This window comes from Anomaloglossus baeobatrachus, chromosome 3, assembly GCF_048569485.1.
Source record: "Anomaloglossus baeobatrachus isolate aAnoBae1 chromosome 3, aAnoBae1.hap1, whole genome shotgun sequence".
In the NCBI taxonomy this organism is placed as follows: Eukaryota; Metazoa; Chordata; class Amphibia; order Anura; family Aromobatidae; genus Anomaloglossus; species Anomaloglossus baeobatrachus.
Genome location: NC_134355.1, coordinates 681,645,742 through 681,668,379, shown reverse-complemented (window position 1 = coordinate 681,668,379; position 22,638 = coordinate 681,645,742). Strand labels below are relative to the sequence as shown.

General features: G+C 50.9%; 1 protein-coding gene across 1 annotated transcript in view; it reads right to left on the bottom strand.

Annotated features, from left to right (window-relative positions):
- Positions 1-1,323: 1,323 nt before the first annotated feature.
- LOC142295770 (L-gulonolactone oxidase-like) overlaps positions 1,324-22,638 on the bottom strand; it is a 310,763-nt gene continuing 289,448 nt past the window's right edge. The window contains exons 10-12 of the mRNA XM_075338857.1: positions 2,332-2,496; positions 1,991-2,081; positions 1,324-1,832 (exon numbers count right to left, since the gene is read on the bottom strand). Coding sequence (XP_075194972.1) covers positions 1,704-1,832; positions 1,991-2,081; positions 2,332-2,496 — 385 coding nt within the window. The 3' untranslated portion in view covers positions 1,324-1,703. The remainder of the gene's footprint in view (positions 1,833-1,990; positions 2,082-2,331; positions 2,497-22,638) is intronic.

The window sequence follows — 22,638 nt, the reverse complement described above, 5'->3', positions numbered from 1 at the left end:
CTGGTGTCCGGAGATCACAGCACAGGGCTTCATACACATTTGCTCAGGTTACTACTGCTGGCTGTGCAGATTCTCCATTATCCAGCGCTGGTTCCTGATATTCTGAATGAAAGCTATAGCCAGCTGTTCTCTATTGCTAATTAGCTCTGATATAAAGACTTCTCTCTCAGCCCAGGTAATCACCGGTGATAGTTTCTGCTTTACTTGCCTCTAGAGGTAGCCTGTGAGCTGTGGACTTGGAAGACATTCAGAGAACATTTGCTGTGTGAAAGCTGTGTTGAGTTTTTTTCCCTTCCTGAGTCCTCTTTGGTTTTTCCTTTTTGGTCCATTCCTCATTACTACCTCTTGTGGTTTGGAGTGCTTTGTATGATTGCTGTTTATTTTACCCTTGTCTGTCTAATCCTTTCTGTGTCTTTAACCTACAGCGAGACTAGCGTTCCTGCTGTCCTGCGCACTATACAGGGCTGAGTCCAGGGAAAGACAGGGATAGGCTTGTGATCGGCGATGAAGTGATCATAGGGATCAACTTCAGGCGAGTTTAGGAGGTGACCCTCCTCCTCTTTCCCTGAGGTATCATGTACCCTGTGTGTAGCACCGCACGCCGGGGGTTCCCATGTACCTGGCAGAACCCGGGAGGAGACATTGACCTCACCCGAGTCTCCCATTTCACAGCTTGGTCTCGTGTTCTGGTGACTACAAATTTTTGCCTTGGACTGTGAGACCTATTGACCGTCTTCTGTTCCTCACCCTACTATGTGTTGGTTACTTTGGATTTCTATGTACTATGCGCAACCATCAGAAATGTTTACCAAGACTTCATAGCCCCCGAAGTTCTGAGCCCTAAGTAAGAGAAAGGAGAACGGAGCGATCAGAGAGGAGCATAGATGGTGGTTTCTGCCTCTCGAGAAGCTCCTGAAATGTGTCCCACCAGACCAATGAAAAGAGGCCCTGGTGGAAATCACTAATTACTTTCCCAATTAGCCATGAGAGTAGACGAGAATTGTCGTCTCTTTGTTTGGTCATCTTCAGGACATTCTTCTGGTCTTTAATGTCCCACCTTAGAGGATTTACGGATCATGAATTACATCCAGATGACTTCATTACGCTTCACAAAAATGGCTGGAGCCCGACTATAGACTGAACTGACCTGGGTCCTCTACAACTTCCATTACATGAAGGAAGAGGACCTCATGATCACAGGGTCCAAACATGGAGCTCGTTGTAAAAATGCACGGGCTCCAGTGAAGGTGCCAAGCCAGCGTCTATCCGGAGCTGAGGCCAACGATCAGAACTATTTGGCCAATAAAACATAAAAGCAGACAATTTTTAGGATTTTTTTTAATGTAACATTGGATCACTCTTCTTGAGAAGATGAAGAAACCCCAAAATATTGGCAGAAGAGAAAGACCCAACTGGTCAAACATTATCAAATAGTAGACTTTACGGGCAAAATAGAAAACCAGTCCATGTGCAGTGAGAGATCGGACAGTCACAGGTGACCCGGCCCCAGTTGGCTTCTTTCTCCACCCCCATGGGATAGCACAAGGTTACAATGGAAATGGAGCCCTTTGGTTCTTACGTTGAGTCCAACTAGGAGGAACTTTCCACCAAGTCTACAACCTTCTGAGCAGAATTAGTAAAACTTGCTGTGGGCACTAAACTAGGAAATTATATGAAGATATTTTTTGACAACTGCGTCCTCCTCAGTAGAAGACTTTCTCCAGATAGGTATTGAGGAACATCCCTGTTGGGTCCAGTTTCTCTCTAATGTTTTTGAATTTGCCGAACGCCGGATACATCTTCTCAAAGTCCTTACGAGTGCAAGTATGGGCCTGAGAAAACATGAAAAAAGGGGCTGGGGATGAGTCTTATAAGGCCTGATGAATGCAAACATGGAAAAAAGCAAAAATGAGAAACCAAAAACATTACGAAAAGTTATCAAATCATTTTGTTGGCCCGGTTGCGTCTGTTTCATATCTGTTGGCCGTACCTTAGCCCAGTGGGGTCGTCCTCCAACTCGCTTCATAATCTTCTCATATTCTGACCAGTAATCCTGATGTGGAACGTCTTTCCCGTACGGCCTAAGGGCAAGAATTCATGTAATTAGGGCAAAATTCTCCACATCCCGGACCTTGAAGTTATGTGACAGATTGGCTGATCTCTGTGTGGCATATACGGTGCCAGGTTGGCAAACGCATCATCTCCGACCTCAAAAACTGGCCAAACACATTGAATGTCTGTAGACCAAACGCTCTACAGGCCTCGATCATACAAGGTCATAGGCCGATCACGGCAGTGTCGGAGGAGTCACCTTCATTGAAGCGGTCTCACCTGTAGATGATGATGTTCATGTAGCAGCTGTCACGCTGGTAGCACGGACTCAGTAGGATGTCATCGCCCTTGGCAAATCGGACCTCCACAGGGAAATGCGCCACCACCTGCGGATTCCTCTCCAGCCAGGACTTCAGCTGCAGTATGGCCTCTTTAGTCTTTTCTCTGGAGAAGAAACATAGAACATCGTCCTCCAATGTCGGTCAATGTCTTTCTTCTTAGTGTTCTTCCATTACGTAGATTATTCTTAATGTTTGTTATTTTCATTTTTTTTTCTTTTTAATAAACTTTAATTTCCTTTTTACTCAAACTCAGGATATTAAAATGCAAATGGCAGAAACCGGGGTCTTTGTTAGGACCCTACAGCCACAGTGTGGTAGAGCCAAGGGGATGATGGAGCCCCTCATAAACACCATTAGGCCCCCTTCACACATCCGTATAAATAAACACACATGTGGCACGTTCTGTTTTGACCATCTGTGTACATATGCAGGGCCGACACCAGAAATTTCAGGGCCCCTTAATGGCAATATTCTCGGGGTCCCTTGAAAGTCTGCTCAGGCTGCTCCCCAGCCCTGCTTCCACCCCAGGTCCTCCTCCACCCCAGCACCCCCTCCACCCCAGTTCTACTTGGCTTCACTTCCACCCCAGGTCTGTCTAGGCTCCACCCCAGCTCCACCTCCACCCAGGCTTCACCTCTACATCCACCCCAGTTCCTCCTCCACCGCAGCTCCATCCAGGCTCCACCCCAGCTTCACCTCCACCCCTGCTCTGCCTCCACCCCAGTTCCTCATCCACCCCACCTCCATCCAGGCTCCACCCCAGCTTCACCTCCACCTCTGCTCTGCCTCCACCCCAGATCCTCCTCCACCCCACCTCCATCTAGGCTCCACCCCAGCTTCACCTCCACCTCTGCTCTGCCTCCACCCCAGTTCCTCCTCCACCCCACCTCCATCCAGGTGCCATCCCAGCTTCACCTCCACCTCTGCTCTGCCTCCACCCCAGTTCCTCCTCCACCCCACCTCCATCCAGGCTCCACCCCAGCTTCACCTCCACCTCTGCTCTGCCTCCACCCCAGATCCTCCTCCACCCCACTTCCATCTAGGCTCCACCCCAGCTTCACCTCCACCCCAGTTCCTCCTCCACCCCACCTCCATCCAGGCTCCACCCCAGCTTCACCTCCACCTCTGCTCTGCCTCCACCCCAGATCCTCCTCCACCCCACCTCCATCCAGGCTCCACCCCAGCTTCACCTCCACCTCTGCTCTGCCTCCACCCCAGATCCTCCTCCACCCCACCTCCATCCAGGCTCCACCCCAGCTTCACCTCCACCTCTGCTCTGCCTCCACCCCAGATCCTCCTCCACCCCACCTCCATCTAGGCTCCACCCCAGCTTCACCTCCACCTCTGCTCTGCCTCCACCCCAGTTCCTCCTCCACCCCACCTCCATCCAGGCTCCACCCCAGCTTCACCTCCACCTCTGCTCTGCCTCCACCCCAGATCCTCCTCCACCCCACTTCCATCTAGGCTCCACCCCAGCTTCACCTCCACCCCAGTTCCTCCTCCACCCCACCTCCATCCAGGCTCCACCCCAGCTTCACCTCCACCTCTGCTCTGCCTCCACCCCAGATCCTCCTCCACCCCACCTCCATCCAGGCTCCACCCCAGCTTCACCTCCACCTCTGCTCTGCCTCCACCCCAGATCCTCCTCCACCCCACCTCCATCCAGGCTCCACCCCAGCTTCACCTCCACCTCTGCTCTGCCTCCACCCCAGATCCTCCTCCACCCCACCTCCATCTAGGCTCCACCCCAGCTTCACCTCCACCTCTGCTCTGCCTCCACCCCAGATCCTCCTCCACCCCACCTCTATCCAGGCTCCACCCTAGCTTCACCTCCACCTCTGCTCTGCCTCCACCCCAGTTCCTCCTCCACCCCACCTCCATCCAGGCTCCACCCCAGCTTCACCTCCACCTCTGCTCTGCCTCCACCCCAGTTCCTCCTCCACCCCACCTCCATCCAGGCTCCACCCCAGCTTCACCTCCACCTCTGCTCTGCCTCCACCCCAGTTCCTCTTCCACCCCACCTCCATCCAGGCTCCACCCCAGCTTCACCTCCACCTCTGCTCTGCCTCCACCCCAGTTCCTCCTCCACCCCACCTCCATCCAGGCTCCACCCCAGCTTCACCTCCACCTCTGCTCTGCCTCCACCCCAGTTCCTCCTCCACCCCACCTCCATCCAGGCTCCACCCTAGCTTCACCTCCACCTCTGCTCTGCCTCCACCCCAGTTCAACCTCCACCCCTCCTTTGTCTAGGCTCCACCCCACCTTCACCTCTACCCCTGCTCTGCCTACACACCAGTTCTGCCCATATTCCACCCCATGTCCAACTCTACCCAGGTTCCACCTTGGCTCCATCTCTACTCCAGCTCCACCTCCACCGAGCTCCGCCCAGGGTCCACCCAAGCTCCGCCACCACGCCAGCTCTGCTCAGACTCCACCCCAGCTTCACTTCCACCCCTGCTCCGCCTCCACCCCAGTTCCAACTCCACCCAGGCACCACCCCAGCTCTGCCTCCACCCCAGTTCTGTCCAGGCTCCACTCCACGGCCAACTCTACCCAGTTTCCACCTTGGCTCCACCTCCACCCAGCGCTGTCCAGGCTCCACTCAAGCTCTACCTCCACCCCATTTCTACTTGGCTCCACCCCAGCTTCACCTCCACTCCAGCTCCACCTCCACCCAGCTCTGCCCAAGCTCCACCTAAACTCAACCTCCACCCCAGCGCTGCCTCCACCTCAGTTCCACCTCCACCCACACTTGGCTCCACCCCAGCTGCACCTCCACCCCAGCTCCACCTTCACCCCCACCCCACCTCCACCTAGGCTGCACCTCCACACGAGTTCCGCCTCTACCCCGTGAACCTTCCACAGTCTCACCGCCACTTTTGCCCCGTGTCCTCACTAATCACACATTAACGGTTCACATCAAACACCATATCACATACACAGCCATCAGCTTTTGTTTTGGCTTTTTTAGGCCGGACACCACGACAAGGCGGACTCTGGCCCTGCTCTACTGTAACCTACCAAAAAATTCTTAAAATATCCAATTCTCAATTTAGGTACATTTTTTTGTTTTTCTTTTTTAAGACAATGTGTCACATACATTTTTTTAAACTAATTGAAATCAGATTGTGATATTTTTTGTTATAATTTGTGTTTCTGATCCCAGATTATTGTATTCTGTTTTCTGTATTTTTATGGAGCCACTCTCTTGTCTGTTTGGAGATATGGACATTAGACATGTGTATATATATGAAAATACATCATAGGGGACTCTATTTCCTTCAGAGTTTTCTATACGTGTTCTCATGTTTAGTGACATGCAGATGTCAGTGTACAGGAAGAGGGAAGAGGTGAGCTGTGACACTGATGGTGCTCAATGCAAAATTTGGACCTGGGCTTCCCACTGTAGATGCCATTGTAGCATGCTAAATTCTGTAAAGACATACAAATTGCTCCCCCTTTATTTTGCAGTAATGTCCCCCATCCTGGTACTGTATATATTACTCCCATCCTGGTATACTTGACCCCAATCTTGATATACATGTCCTCCATCCTGGTATATATGTTCCTCATCCTGGTAAATATACACCCATCCTGGGCTTTTTCCTAGTATATATGTCCCCATCCTGGTATATATATCCTCATCACGGTAAATATGTTCCCCATCCTGGTAAATATGACCCCTATTCTGGTATATATGTCCCCCATTTTGGTATATATGTCCTCCATCCTGGACTATTTACTGGTATATATCTCCCCATCCTGGTATATATATCCCCATCATGGTAAATATGGTCCCTATCCTGGTATATATGTCCCCCATCTTGATATAAATGTTCCCCATCCTGGTATATATGTTCCTGATTCTGGTATAAATGTACTCATCCTGGGCTCTTTCCTGGTATATATTTCCCCATCCTGGTAAATGTGGCCCCAATCCTGGTATATATGTCCCCCATTTTGGTATGTATGTCCTCCATCCTGGACTCTTTCCTGGTATAAATCTCCCCATCCTGGTATATATCTCCCCATCCTGGTATATATATCCCCATCATGGTAAATATGGTCCCTATCCTGGTATATATGTCCCCCATCTTGATATAAATGTTCCCCATACTGGTATATATGTTCCTGATTCTGGTATAAATTTACTCATCCTGGGCTCTTTCCTGGTATGATGTCCCCTTCCTGGTATATATGTCCTCCATCTTGATATAAATGTAACCGACCCTGGTATATATGTTTCTGATTCTGGTATAAATGTAGTCATCCTGGGCTCTTTCCTGGTATATATGTCCCCATCCTGGTAAATGTGGCCCCTATCCTGATATACCATTTTGGTATACATGTCCTCCATCCTGGACTCTTTCCTGGTATATATCTCCCCATCATGGTATATATGTCCCCGTCCTGGTATATATATATATATATATATATATATATATATCCCCATCCTGGTAAATATATCCCCATCCTGGTATATATGTCCCCTTCCTGGTAAATATGTCTTCTATCCTGGTATATATGTTTTTTTTTTAATAAAGTGGTGAACGGCGGGATTGTTATATTTCTCTGTTTGTATATTTATTTTGTTTTTTCAGATATCCTTTTTTGGACTACGATGGATTCAAAGAAAGCATTAGATCCCAAAAGCTGTCACAAGGAGTTGCTGATTTCTAAAAATAAAAAAAAAAATACAGCAAAAAAATAAGTGATTTCTAATATATATATATATATATATATATATATATATATATATATATGTATATGTATATATATATATATATATATATATATATAAAATTGCCTTATTCTGTCTGTCCGTCTGCCTGTCTGTCTTGCTCCAAAATGACGTCATTACAGGGACAACCTTCGCACTGGCCGTTCGGCCCAGCCCCGCCCCCCACACACATTGGCCGTTTGGCTCTACCCCCGCACACATTGCCCGATCGGCCACGCCCCCGCACACATTGCCCGCTAAGCCCCGCCCTCGCACACATTGGCCGCTCAGCCCCGCACACATTGGCCGCTCAGCCCCGCCCCCCGCACACATTGGTCACCTATACACCTCCCCGCAGGACTACTCCACCTATTATACTCCTCTCCCCCAGGACTACTCCTCCTATTATACTCCTCCCCCCCAGGACTACTCCTCTTATTATACTCCTCTCCCCACAGGACTATTCCTCCTATTATACTCCTCTCCCCCCAGGACTACTCCTCCTATTATACTCCTCTCCCCCCAGGACTACTCCTCCTATTATACTCCTCTCCCCCCAGGACTACTCCTCCTATTATACTCCTCTCCCCCCAGGACTACTCCTCCTATTATACTCCTCTCCCCCCAGGACTACTCCTCCTATTATACTCCTCTCCCCCCAGGACTACTCCTCCTATTATACTCCTCTCCCCCCAGAACTACTCCTCCTATTAGACTCCTCTCCCCAGGACTCCTCCTCCTATTATACTCCTCTCTCCCCAGGACTACTCCTCCTATTATACTCCTCTCCCCCCAGGACTCCTCCTCCTATTATACTCCTCTCCCCCCAGGAATACTCCTCCTATTATCCTCCTCTCTCCCCAGGACTACTACTCCTATTATACTCCTCTCTCCCCAGGAATACTCCTCCTATTATACTCCTCTCTCCCCAGGACTACTCCTCCTATTATACTCCTCTCCCCCCAGGACTACTCCTCCTATTATACTCCTCTCCCCCCAGGACTCCTCCTCCTATTATACTCCTCTCCCCCCAGGACTACTCCTCCTATTATACTCCTCTCTCCCCAGGACTACTCCTCCTATTATCCTCCTCTCCCCCCAGGACTACTCCTCCTATTATACTCCTCTCACCCCAGGACTACTCCTCCTATTATACTCCTCTCTCCCCAGGACTACTCCTCCTATTATACTCCTCTCTCCCCAGGACTACTCCTCCTATTATACTCATCTCCCCCAGGACTACTCCTCCTATTATACTCCTCTCTCCCCAGGACTACTCCTCCTATTATACTCCTCTCTCCCCAGGACTACTCCTCCTATTATACTCCTCTCCCCCAGGACTACTCCTCCTATTATACTCCTCTCTCCCCAGGACTACTCCTCCTATTATACTCCTCTCCCCCCAGGACTACTCCACCTATTATACTCCTCTCTCCCCAGGACTACTCCTCCTATTATACTCCTCTCCCCCCAGGACTACTCCTCCTATTATCCTCCTCTCTCCCCAGGACTACTCCTCCTATTATACTCCTCTCCCCCAGGACTACTCCTCCTATTATACTCCTCTCTCCCCAGGACTACTCCTCCTATTATACTCCTCTCCCCCCAGGACTACTCCTCCTATTATACTCCTCTCTCCCCAGGACTACTCCTCCTATTATACTCCTCTCCCCCAGGACTACTCCTCCTATTATACTAATCTCCCCCAGGACTACTCCTCCTATTATACTCCTCTCTCCCCAGGACTACTCCTCCTATTATACTCCTCTCCCCCAGGACTACTCCTCCTATTATCCTCATCTCTCCCCAGGACTACTCCTCCTATTATACTCCTCTCCCCCCAGGACTACTCCTCCTATTATACTCCTCTCTCCCCAGGACTACTCCTCCTATTATACTCCTCTCCCCCAGGACTACTCCTCCTATTATACTCCTCTCTCCCCAGGACTACTCCTCCTATTATACTCCTCTCCCCCCAGGACTACTCCTCCTATTATACTCCTCTCTCCCCAGGACTACTCCTCCTATTATACTCCTCTCCCCCAGGACTACTCCTCCTATTATACTAATCTCCCCCAGGACTACTCCTCCTATTATACTCCTCTCTCCCCAGGACTACTCCTCCTATTATACTCCTCTCCCCCAGGACTACTCCTCCTATTATCCTCATCTCTCCCCAGGACTACTCCTCCTATTATCCTCCTCTCTACCCAGGACTACTCCTCCTATTATACTCCTCTCACCCCAGGACTACTCCTCTTATTATCATCCTCTCTCCCCAGGAGTACTCCTCCTATTATACTCCACTCTCCCCAGGACTACTCCTCCTATTATACTCCTTTCCCCCCAGGACTACTCCTCCTATTATCATCCTCTCACCCCAGGACTACTCCTCCTATTATCCTCCTCTCTCCCCAGGACTACTCCTCCTATTATCCTCCTCTCCCCCCAGGACTACTCCTCCTATTATACTCCTCTCTCCCCAGGACTACTCCTCCTATTATCCTCCTGTCTCCCCAGGACTACTCCTTTTATTATACTCCTCTCCCCACAGGACTACTCCTCCTATTATACTCCTCTCCCCCCAGGACTACTCCTCCTATTATACTCCTCTCCCCCCAGGACTACTCCTCCTATTATACTCCTCTCCCCCCAGGACTACTCCTCCTATTATACTCCTCTCCCCCCAGGACTACTCCTCCTATTATACTCCTCTCACCCCAGGACTACTCCTCCTATTATACTCCTCTCACCCCAGGACTACTCCTCCTATTATACTCCACTCTCCCCAGGACTACTCCTCCTATTATCCTCCTCTCTCCCCAGGACTACTCCTCCTATTATACTCCTCTCTCCCCAGGACTATTCCTCCTATTATACTCCTCTCTCCCCAGGACTACTCCTCCTATTATACTCCTCTCCCCCCAGGACTACTCCTCCTATTATACTCCTCTCTCCCCAGGACTACTCCTCCTATTATCCTCCTCTCTCCCCAGGACTACTCCTCCTATTATACTCCTCTCACCCCAGGACTACTCCTCCTATTATACTCCACTCTCCCCAGGACTACTCCTCCTATTATACTCCTCTCACCCCAGGACTACTCCTCCTATTATACTCCTCTCTCCCCAGGACTACTCCTCCTATTATACTCCTCTCACCCCAGGACTACTCCTCCTATTATACTCCTCTCACCCCAGGACTACTCCTCCTATTATACTCCACTCTCCCCAGGACTACTCCTCCTATTATCCTCCTCTCTCCCCAGAACTACTCCTCTTATTATACTCCTCTCCCCCCAGGACTACTCCTCCTATTATACTCCTCTCTCCCCAGGACTACTCCTCCTATTATCCTCCTCTCTCCCCAGGACTACTCCTCTTATTATACTCCTCTCCCCACAGGACTACTCCTCCTATTATACTCCTCTCCCCCCAGGACTACTCCTCCTATTATACTCCTCTCCCCCCAGGACTACTCCTCCTATTATACTCCTCTCCCCCCAGAACTACTCCTCCTATTATACTCCCCTCTCCCCAGGACTACTCCTCCTATTATACTCCTCTCCCCCCAGGACTACTCCTCCTATTATACTCCTCTCCCCCCAGGACTCCTCCTCCTATTATACTCCTCTCTCCCCAGGACTACTCCTCCTATTATCCTCCTCTCCCCCCAGGACTCCTCCTCCTATTATACTCCTCTCCCCCCAGGACTACTCCTCCTATTATACTCCTCTCCCCCCAGGACTACTCCTCCTATTATCCTTCTCTTCCCCCAGGACTACTCCTCCTATTATACTCCTCTCTCCCCAGGACTACTCCTCCTATTATCCTCCTCTCTCCCCAGGACTACTCCTCCTATTATCCTGCTCTCCCCACAGGACTACTCCTCCTATTATCCTCCTCTCCCCCCAGTACTACTCCTCCTATTATACTCCTCTCCCCCCAGGACTCCTCCTCCTATTATCCTTCTCTTCCCCCAGGACTACTCCTCCTATTATACTCCTCTCCCCCCAGGACTACTCCTCCTATTATACTCCTCTCTCCCCAGGACTACTCCTCCTATTATACTCCTCTCCCCCCATGACTACTCCTCCTATTATACTCCTCTCACCCCAGGACTACTCCTCCTATTATACTCCTTTCTCCCCAGGACTACTCCTCCTATTATACTCCTCTCCCCCCATGACTACTCCTCCTATTATACTCCTCTCACCCCAGGACTACTCCTCCTATTATACTCCTTTCTCCCCAGGACTACTCCTCCTATTATACTCCTCTCCCCCCATGACTACTCCTCCTATTATACTCCTCTCACCCCAGGACTACTCCTCCTATTATACTCCTCACCCCCCAGGACTACTCCTCCTATTATACTCCTCTCCCCCCAGGACTACTCCTCCTATTATACTCCTCTCCCCCAGGACTACTCCTCCTATTATACTCCTCTCTCCCCAGGACTACTCCTCCTATTATACTCCTTTCTCCCCAGGACTACTCCTCCTATTATACTCCTCTCTCCCCAGGACTACTCCTCCTATTATACTCCTTTCTCCCCAGGACTACTCCTCCTATTATACTCCTCTCTCCCCAGGACTACTCCTCCTATTATCCTCCTCTCCCCCCAGGACTCCTCCTCCTATTATACTCCTCTCCCCCCAGGACTACTCCTCCTATTATACTCCTCTCTCCCCAGGACTACTCCTCCTATTATACTCATCTCCCCCCAGGACTACTCCTCCTATTATACTCCTCTCACCCCAGGACTACTCCTCCTATTATACTCCTTTCTCCCCAGGACTCCTCCTCCTATTATACTCCTCTCTCCCCAGGACTACTCCTCCTATTATCCTCCTCTCCCCCCAGGACTCCTCCTCCTATTATACTCCTCTCCCCCCAGGACTACTCCTCCTATTATACTCCTCTCCCCCCAGGACTACTCCTCCTATTATCCTTCTCTCCCCCCAGGACTACTCCTCCTATTATACTCCTCTCCCCCCAGGACTACTCCTCCTATTATACTCCTCTCTCCCCAGGACTACTCCTCCTATTATACTCCTCTCCCCCCAGGACTACTCCTCCTATTATACTCCTCTCACCCCAGGACTACTCCTCCTATTATACTCCTTTCTCCCCAGGACTACTCCTCCTATTATACTCCTCTCTCCCCAGGACTACTCCTCCTATTATACTCCTCTCCCCCCAGGACTACTCCTCCTATTATATTCCTTTCTCCCCAGGACTACTCCTCCTATTATACTCCTCTCTCCCCAGGACTACTCCTCCTATTATACTCCTCTCCCCCCAGGACTCCTCCTCCTATTATACTCCTCTCCCCTAAGGACTACTCCTCCTATTATACTCCTCTCTCCCCAGGACTACTCCTCCTATTATACTCCTCTCCCCCCAGGACTACTCCTCATATTATACTCCTCTCACCCCAGGACTACTCCTCCTATTATACTCCTCTCTCCCCAGGACTACTCCTCCTATTATACTCCTCTCTCCCCAGGACTACTCCTCCTATTATACTCCTCTCCCCCAGGACTACTCCTCCTATTATACTCCTCTCTCCCCAGGACTACTCCTCCTATTATACTCCTCTCTCCCCAGGACTACTCCTCCTATTATACTCCTCTCCCCCAGGACTACTCCTCCTATTATACTCCTCTCACCCCAGGACTACTCCTCCTATTATACTCCTCTCCCCCCAGGACTACTCCTCCTATTATACTCCTCTCCCCCCAGGACTACTCCTCCTATTATACTCCTCTCCCCCCAGGACTACTCCTCCTATTATACTCCTCTCTCCCCAGGACTACTCCTCCTATTATACTCCTCTCCCCCAGGACTACTCCTCCTATTATACTCCTCTCTCCCCAGGACTACTCCTATTATACTCCTCTCTCCCCAGGACTACTCCTCCTATTATACTCCTCTCCCCCAGGACTACTCCTCCTATTATACTCCTCTCTCCCCAGGACTACTCCTCCTATTATACTCCTCTCCCCCCAGGACTACTCCTCCTATTATAGTCCTCTCACCCCAGGACTACTCCTCCTATTATACTCCTCTCACCCCAGGACTACTCCTCCTATTATACTCCTCTCCCCCCAGGACTACTCCTCCTATTATACTCCTCTCCCCCCAGGACTACTCCTCCTATTATACTCCTCTCCCCCCAGGACTACTCCTCCTATTATACTCCTCTCCCCCCAGGACTACTCCTCCTATTATACTCCTCTCCCCCCAGGACTACTCCTCCTATTATACTCCTCTCTCCCCAGGACTACTCCTCCTATTATACTCCTCTCTCCCCAGGACTACTCCTCCTATTATACTCCTCTCCCCCAGGACTACTCCTCCTATTATACTCCTCTCTCCCCAGGACTACTCCTCCTATTATACTCCTCTCTCCCCAGGACTACTCCTCCTATTATACTCCTCTCCCCCAGGACTACTCCTCCTATTATACTCCTCTCTCCCCAGGACTACTCCTCCTATTATACTCCTCTCTCCCCAGGACTACTCCTCCTATTATACTCCTCTCCCCCAGGACTACTCCTCTTATTATACTCCTCTCTCCCCAGGACTACTCCTCCTATTATACTCCTCTCTCCCCAGGACTACTCCTCCTATTATACTCCTCTCCCCCAGGACTACTCCTCCTATTATACTCCTCTACCCCAGGACTACTCCTCCTATTATCCTCCTCTCTCCCCAGGACTACTCTTCCTATTATACTCCTCTCACCCCAGGACTACTCCTCCTATTATCATCCTCTCTCCCCAGGAGTACTCCTCCTATTATACTCCTCTCACCCCAGGACTACTCCTCCTATTATCATCCTCTCTCCCCAGGACTACTCCTCCTATTATATTCCTCTCTCCCCAGGACTACTCCTCCTATTATACTCCTCTCCCCCCAGGACTACTACTCCTATTATACTCCTCTCCCCCCAGGACTACTCCTCCTATTATACCCCTCTCTCCCCAGGACTACTCCTCCTATTATACTCCTCTCTCCCCAGGACTACTCCTCCTATTATCCTCCTCTCTCCCCAGGACTACTCCTCCTATTATCCTCCTCTCTCCCCAGGACTACTCCTCCTATTATCCTCCTCTCCCCCCAGGACTACTCCTCTTATTATACTCCTCTCCCCCCAGGACTACTCCTCCTATTATCATCCTCTCACCCCAGGACTACTCCTCCTATTATACTCCTCTCTCCCCAGGACTACTCCTCCTATTATACTCCTCACCTCCAGGACTACTCCTCCTATTATACTCCTCTCTCCCCAGGACTACTCCTCCTATTATCCTCCTCTCTCCCCAGGACTACTCCTCCTATTATCATCCTCTCCCCCCAGGACTACTCCTCTTATTATACTCCTCTCCCCCCAGGACTACTCCTCCTATTATCCTCCTCTCTCCCCAGGACTACTCCTCCTATTATACTCCTCTCCCCCCAGGACTACTCCTCCTATTATACTCTTCTCCCCCCAGGACTACTCCTCCTATTATCCTCCTCTCTCCCCAGGACTACTCCTCCTATTATACTCCTCTCTCCCCAGGACTACTCCTCCTATTATCCTCCTCTCTCCCCAGGACTACTCCTCCTATTATCCTCCTCTCCCCCCAGGACTACTCCTCTTATTATACTCCTCTCCCCCCAGGACTACTCCTCCTATTATCCTCCTCTCACCCCAGGACTACTCCTCTTATTATACTCCTCTCACCCCAGGACTACTCCTCCTATTATACTCCACTCTCCCCAGGACTACTCCTCCTATTATACGCCTCTCCCCCCAGGACAACTCCTCCTATTATACTCCTCTCTCCCCAGGACTACTCCTCCTATTATACGCCTCTCCCCCCAGGACTACTCCTCTTATTATACTCCTCTCCCCACAGGACTACTCCTCCTATTATACTCCTCTCCCCCCAGGACTACTCCTCCTATTATACTCCTCTCCCCACAGGACTACTCCTCCTATTATACTCCTCTCTCCCCAGGACTACTCCTCTTATTATTCTCCTCTCCCCCCAGGACTACTCCTCCTATTATACTCCTCTCCCCCCAGGACTACTCCTCCTATTATACTCCTCTCCCCCCTGGACTACTCCTCCTATTATACTCCTCTCCCCCCAGGACTACTCCTCCTATTATACTCCTCTCCCCCCAGAACTACTCCTCCTATTATACTCCTCTCTCCCCAGGACTACTCCTCCTATTATCCTACTCTCCCCCCAGGACTACTCCTCCTATTATACTCCTCTCCCCCCAGGACTACTCCTCCTATTATACTCCTCTCCCCCCAGGAAAACTCCTCCTATTATACTCCTCTCCCCCCAGGACTACTCCTCCTATTATACTCCTCTCCCCCCAGGACTACTCCTCCTATTATACTCCTCTCCCCCCAGGACTACTCCTCCTATTATACTCCTCTCTCCCCAGGACTACTCCTCCTATTATACTCCTCTCTCCCCAGGACTACTCCTCCTATTATCCTCCTCTCACCCCAGGACTACTACTCCTATTATACTCCTCTCTCCCCAGGACTACTCCTCCTATTATACTCCTCTCTCCCCAGGACTACTCCTCCTATTATACTCCTCTCCCCCAGGACTACTCCTCCTATTATACTCCTCTCTCCCCAGGACTACTCCTCCTATTATACTCCTCTCTCCCCAGGACTACTCCTCCTATTATACTCCTCTCCCCCAGGACTACTCCTCCTATTATACTCCTCTCCCCCCAGGACTACTCCACCTATTATACTCCTCTCCCCCCAGGACTACTCCTCCTATTATACTCCTCTCCCCCCAGGACTACTCCTCCTATTATACTCCTCTCCCCCCAGGACTACTCCTCCTATTATACTCCTCTCCCCCCAGGACTACTCCTCCTATTATCCTCCTCTCTCCCCAGGACTACTCCTCCTATTATCCTCCTCTCTCCCCAGGACTACTCCTCCTATTATACTCCTCTCCCCCCAGGACTACTCCTCCTATTATACTCCTCTCCCCCCAGGACTCCTCCTCCTATTATACTCCTCTCCCCCCAGGACTACTCCTCCTATTATACTCCTCTCTCCCCAGGACTACTCCTCCTATTATACTCCTCTCTCCCCAGGACTACTCCTCCTATTATCCTCCTCTCACCCCAGGACTACTACTCCTATTATACTCCTCTCTCCCCAGGACTACTCCTCCTATTATACTCCTCTCTCCCCAGGACTACTCCTCCTATTATACTCCTCTCCCCCAGGACTACTCCTCCTATTATACTCCTCTCTCCCCAGGACTACTCCTCCTATTATACTCCTCTCTCCCCAGGACTACTCCTCCTATTATACTCCTCTCCCCCAGGACTACTCCTCCTATTATACTCCTCTCCCCCAGGGACTACTCCTCCTATTATCATCATCTCTCCCCAGGAGTACTCCTCCTATTATACTCCTCTCACCCCAGGACTACTCCTCCTATTATCATCCTCTCTCCCCAGGACTACTCCTCCTATTATATTCCTCTCTCCCCAGGACTTCTCCTCTTATTATACTCCTCTCTCCCAGGACTACTCCTCCTATTATACTCCTTTCCCCCCAGGACTACTCCTCCTATTATCATCCTCTCACCCCAGGACTACTCCTCCTATTATCCTCCTCTCTCCCCAGGACTAACTCCTCCTATTATCCTCCTCTCTCCCCAGGACTACTCCTCCTATTATACTCCTCTCTCCCCAGGACTACTCCTCCTATTATACTCCTCTCCCCCAGGACTACTCCTCTTATTATACTTCTCTCCCCCCAGGACTACTCCTCCTATTATCATCCTCTCACCCCAGGACTACTCCTCCTATTATACTCCTCTCCCCCAGGACTACTCCTCCTATTATACTCCTCTCTCCCCAGGACTACTCCTCCTATTATCCTCCTCTCTCCCCAGGACTACTCCTCCTATTATCCTCCTCTCTCCCCAGGACTACTCCTCCTATTATACTCCTCTCTCCCCAGGACTACTCCTCCTATTATCCTCCTCTCTCCCCAGGGACTACTCCTCCTATTATACTCCTCTCCCCCCAGGACTACTCCTCTTATTATACTCCTCTCCCCCAGGACTACTCCTCCTATTATCATCCTCTCACCCCAGGACTACTACTCCTATTATCCTCCTCTCTCCCCAGGACTACTCCTCCTATTATACTCCTCTCTCCCCAGGACTACTCCTCCTATTATCCTCCTCTCTCCCCAGGACTACTCCTCCTATTATCCTCCTCCCCCCAGACTACTCCTCTTATTATACTCCTCTCCCCCCAGGACTACTCCTCCTATTATTCATCCTCTCACCCCAGGACTACTCCTCCTATTATCCTCCTCTCTCCCCAGGACTACTCCTCCTATTATACTCCTCTCCCCCCCAGGACTACTCCTCCTATTATACTCCTCACCTCCAGGACTACTCCTCCTATTATCCTCCTCTCCCCCCAGGACTACTCTCCTATTATACTCCTCACCTCCAGGACTACTCCTCCTATTATACTCCTCTCCCCCCAGGACTCCTCCTCCTATTATACTCCTCTCCCCCAGGAATACTCCTCCTATTATACTCCTCTCTCCCCAGGAATACTCCTCCTATTATACTCCTCTCTCCCCAGGAATACTCCTCCTATTATACTCCTCTCTCCCCAGGACTACTCCTCCTATTATACTCCTCTCCCCCCAGGACTACTCCACCTATTATACTCCTCTCCCCCAGGACTACTCCTCCTATTATCCTCCTCTCTCCCCAGGACTACTCCTCCTATTATCCTCCTCTCTCCCCAGGACTACTCCTCCTATTATCCTCCTCTCTCCCCAGGACTACTCCTCCTATTATCCTCCTCTCTCCCCAGGGACTACTCCTCCTATTATCCTCCTCTCTCCCCAGGACTACTCCTCCTATTATACTCCTCTCTCCCAAGGACTACTCCTCCTATTATCCTCCTCTCTCCCCAGGACTACTCCTCCTATTATACCTCCTCTCCCCGAGGACTACTCCTCCTATTATCCTCCTCTCCCCCCAGGACTACTCCTCCTATTATCCTCCTCTCTCCCCAGGACTACTCCTCCTATTATACTCCTCTCTCCCCAGGACTACTCCTCCTATTATACTCCTCTCCCCGAGGACTACTCCTCCTATTACACTCCTCACCCCCCAGGACTACTCCTCCTATTATCCTCCTCTCTCCCCAGGACTACTCCTCCTATTATACTCCTCTCTCCCAGGACTACTCCTCCTATTTTACTCCTCTCTCCCCAGGACTACTCTTCCTATTATACTCCTCTCTCCCAGGACTACTCCTCCTATTATACTCCCCTCCCCCCAGGACTACTCCTCCTATTATCCTCCTCTCCCCCAGGACTACTCCTCCTATTATCCTCCTCTCCCCCCCAGGACTACTCCTCCTATTATACTCCTCTCTCCCCAGGACTACTCTTCCTATTATACTCCTCTCTCCCCAGGACTACTCCTCCTATTATACTCCTCTCTCCCCAGGACTACTCCTCCTATTATCCTCCTCTCCCCCCAGGACTACTCTCCTATTATCCTCCTCTCCCCCCAGGACTACTCCTCCTATTATACTCCTTTCCCCCCAGGACTACTCCTCCTATTATACTCCTCTCCCCCCAGGACTACTCCTCCTATTATACTCCTCTCTCCCCCAGGACTACTCCTCCTATTATACTCCTCTCTCCCCAGGACTACTCCTCCTATTATACTCCTCTCTCACCAGGACTACTCCTCCTATTATACTCCTCTCTCCCCAGGACTACTCCTCCTATTATACTCCTCTCTCCCCAGGACTACTCCTCCTATTATACTCCTCTCTCCCCAGGACTACTCCTCCTATTATCCTCCTCTCCCCCCAGGACTACTCTCCTATTATCCTCCTCTCCCCCCAGGACTACTCCTCCTATTATCCTCCTCTCCCCCAGGACTACTCCTCCTATTATCCTCCTCTCCCCCCCAGGACTACTCCTCCTATTATCCTCCTCTCTCCCCAGGACTACTCCTCCTATTATACTCCTCTCTCCCAGGACTACTCCTCCTATTATACTCCTCTCTCCCCAGGACTACTCCTCCTATTATCCTCCTCTCCCCCCAGGACTACTCCTCCTATTATCCTCCTCTCTCCCCAGGACTACTCCTCCTATTATACTCCTCTCTCCCCAGGACTACTCCTCCTATATCCTCCTCTCCCCCCAGGACTACTCCTCCTATTATCCTCCTCTCCCCCCAGGACTACTCCTCCTATTATACTCCTCTCTCCCCAGGACTACTCCTCCTATTATACTCCTCTCCCCCAGGACTACTCCTCCTATTATACTCCTCTCCCCCAGGACTACTCCTCCTATTATACTCCTCTCTCCCCAGGACTACTCCTCCTATTATACTCCTCTCTCCCCAGGACTACTCCTCCTATTATACTTCTCTCCCCCCAGGACTACTCCTCCTATTATACTCCTCTCCCCCCCCAGGACTACTCCTCCTATTATAATCCTCTCTCCCCAGGACTACTCCTCCTATTATACTCCTCTCTCCCCAGGACTACTCTTCCTATTATACTCCACACCTCCAGGACTACTCCTCCTATTATCCTCCTCACCCCCCAGGACTACTCCTCCTATTATACTCCTCTCCCCCCAGGACTACTCCTCCTATTATAATCCTCTCTCCCCAGGACTACTCCTCCTATTATACTCCTCTCTCCCCAGGACTACTCTTCCTATTATACTCCCACACCTCCAGGACTACTCCTCCTATTATCCTCCTCACCCCCCAGGACTACTCCTCCTATTATACTCCTCTCCCCCCAGGACTACTCCTCCTATTATACTCCTCTCCCCCCAGGACTACTCCTCCTATTATACTCCTCTCTCCCCAGGACTACTCCTCCTATTATACTCCTCTCTCCCAGGACTACTCCTCCTATTATACTCCTCACCTCCAGGACTACTCCTCCTATTATACTCTTCTCCCCCCAGGACTACTCCTCCTATTATACTCCTCTCCCCCCAGGACTACTCCTCCTATTATACTCCTCTCCCTCCACGACTCCTCCTCCTATTATACTCCTCTCCCCCCAGGACTACTCCTCCTATTATACTCCTCACCTCCAGGACTACTCCTCCTATTATCCTCCTCTCTCCCCAGGACACTCCCCCTATTATCCTCCTCTCCCCCCAGGACTACTCCTCCTATTATACTCCTCACCTCAGGACTACTCCTCCTATTATCCTCCTCTCTCCCCAGGACTACTCCTCCTATTATACTCTCTCTCCTCAGGACTACTCCACCTTTTATACTCCTCTCCCCCCAGGACTACTCCCCCTATTATCCTCCTCTCCCCCCAGGACTACGCCTCCTATTATACTCCTCTCCCCCAGGACTACTCCTCCTATTATACTCCTCTCCCCCCAGGACTACTCCTCCTATTATACTCCTCACCTCCAGGACTACTCCTCCTATTATACTCCTCTCTCCCCAGGACTACTCCTCCTATTATACTCCTCTCCCCCCAGGCCTACTCCTCCTATTATACTCCTCTCTCCCCAGGACTACTCCTCCTATTATACTCCTCTCTCCCCAGGACTACTCCTCCTATTATACTCCTCTCTCCCAGGACTATTCCTCCTATTATACTCCTCTCTCCCCAGGACTACTCCTCCTATTATACTCCTCTCTCCCCAGGACTACTCCTCCTATTATCCTCCTCTCTCCCCAGGACTACTCCTCCTATTATCCTCCTCTCTCCCCAGGACTACTCCTCCTATTATCCTCTTCTCTCCCCAGGACTACTCCTCCTATTATACTCCTCTCCCCCCAGAACTACTCCTCCTATTATACTCCTCTCCCCAGGACTACTCCTCCTATTATACTCCTCACCTCCAGGACTACTCCTCCTATTATACTCCTCTCTCCCCAGGACTACTCCTCCTATTATACTCCTCTCCCCCCAGGCCTACTCCTCCTATTATACTCCTCTCTCCCCAGGACTACTCCTCCTATTATACTCCTCTCTCCCCAGGACTACTCCTCCTATTATACTCCTCTCTCCCCAGGACTACTCCTCCTATTATACGCCTCTCCCCCCAGGACTACTCCTCCTATTATACTCCTCTCTCCCCAGGACTATTCCTCCTATTATCCTCCTCTCCCCCCAGGACTACTCCTCCTATTATACTCCTCTCTCCCCAGGACTACTCCTCCTATTATCCTCCTCTCTCCCCAGGACTACTCCTCCTATTATCCTCCTCTCTCCCCAGGACTACTCCTCCTATTATCCTCTCTCTCCCCAGGACTACTCCTCCTATTATACTCCTCTCCCCCCCAGGACTACTCCTCCTATTATACTCCTCTCTCCCCAGGACTACTCCTCCTATTATACTCCTCTCCCCCCAGAACTACTCCTCCTATTATACTCCTCTCCCCAGGACTACTCCTCCTATTATACTCCTCACCTCCAGGACTACTCCTCCTATTATACTCCTCTCTCCCCAGGACTACTCCTCCTATTATACTCCTCTCCCCCCAGGCCTACTCCTCCTATTATACTCCTCTCTCCCCAGGACTACTCCTCCTATTATACTCCTCTCTCCCCAGGACTACTCCTCCTATTATACTCCTCTCTCCCCAGGACTATTCCTCCTATTATACTCCTCTCTCCCCAGGACTACTCCTCCTATTATACTCCTCTCTCCCCAGGACTACTCCTCCTATTATCCTCCTCTCTCCCCAGGGACTACTCCTCCTATTATACTCCTCTCTCCCCAGGACTACTCCCTCCTATTATACTCCTCTTTCCCCAGGACTACTCCTCCTATTATACTCCTCTCCCCCCAGGACTACTCCTCCTATTATCCTCCTCTCTCCCCAGGACTACTCCTCCTATTATCCTCTTCTCTCCCCAGGACTACTCCTCCTATTATACTCCTGTGGCGCCCCTGACCTGGTCAGGCACCACTGAGTACTGCACCCATGCTGGGGACAGTACAATACAGGTAATCCAGAAGGCTGACCGAGGTGTGACTACACAGGCGCATAGTGATCAGGTCTCACACATGTACCTTTGGGAGGACCCCTGGGGATCCCAGGAGGGGGCGAAGCCTCCATCTCCTCTCAAGGGGTGTGGTAGAGAGCCTGGTTGCTAGGTGACGTAGGCAGGCACAAAAGGAAAAAGAGGAGGAGGAGAAGAGCAGTCTGAAGCAGAGTGTGGAGGAGTGAGGAGCATGGAAGTGGAGCTCAGACAGGAGCAGCAGTGCAGGTCCCACGAGTGAGCCGGTTTAGTGTGCAGCTCAGGGGGAGCAGAAGCAGACCCTGGAGCTGTGGCAGTCTAACAGCGTCCGCGCAGTGACTACCGACGGGGGAGAACGGTCACCTAGTGGTGCCGTCCGAAATCCACACAAGGCTAAAGAGAGAGCAACGGAGTGGAGAGTAAGGAGACTGTCAGGGAGATACCAGGCCCAACCGGGTAACAGGTCCCA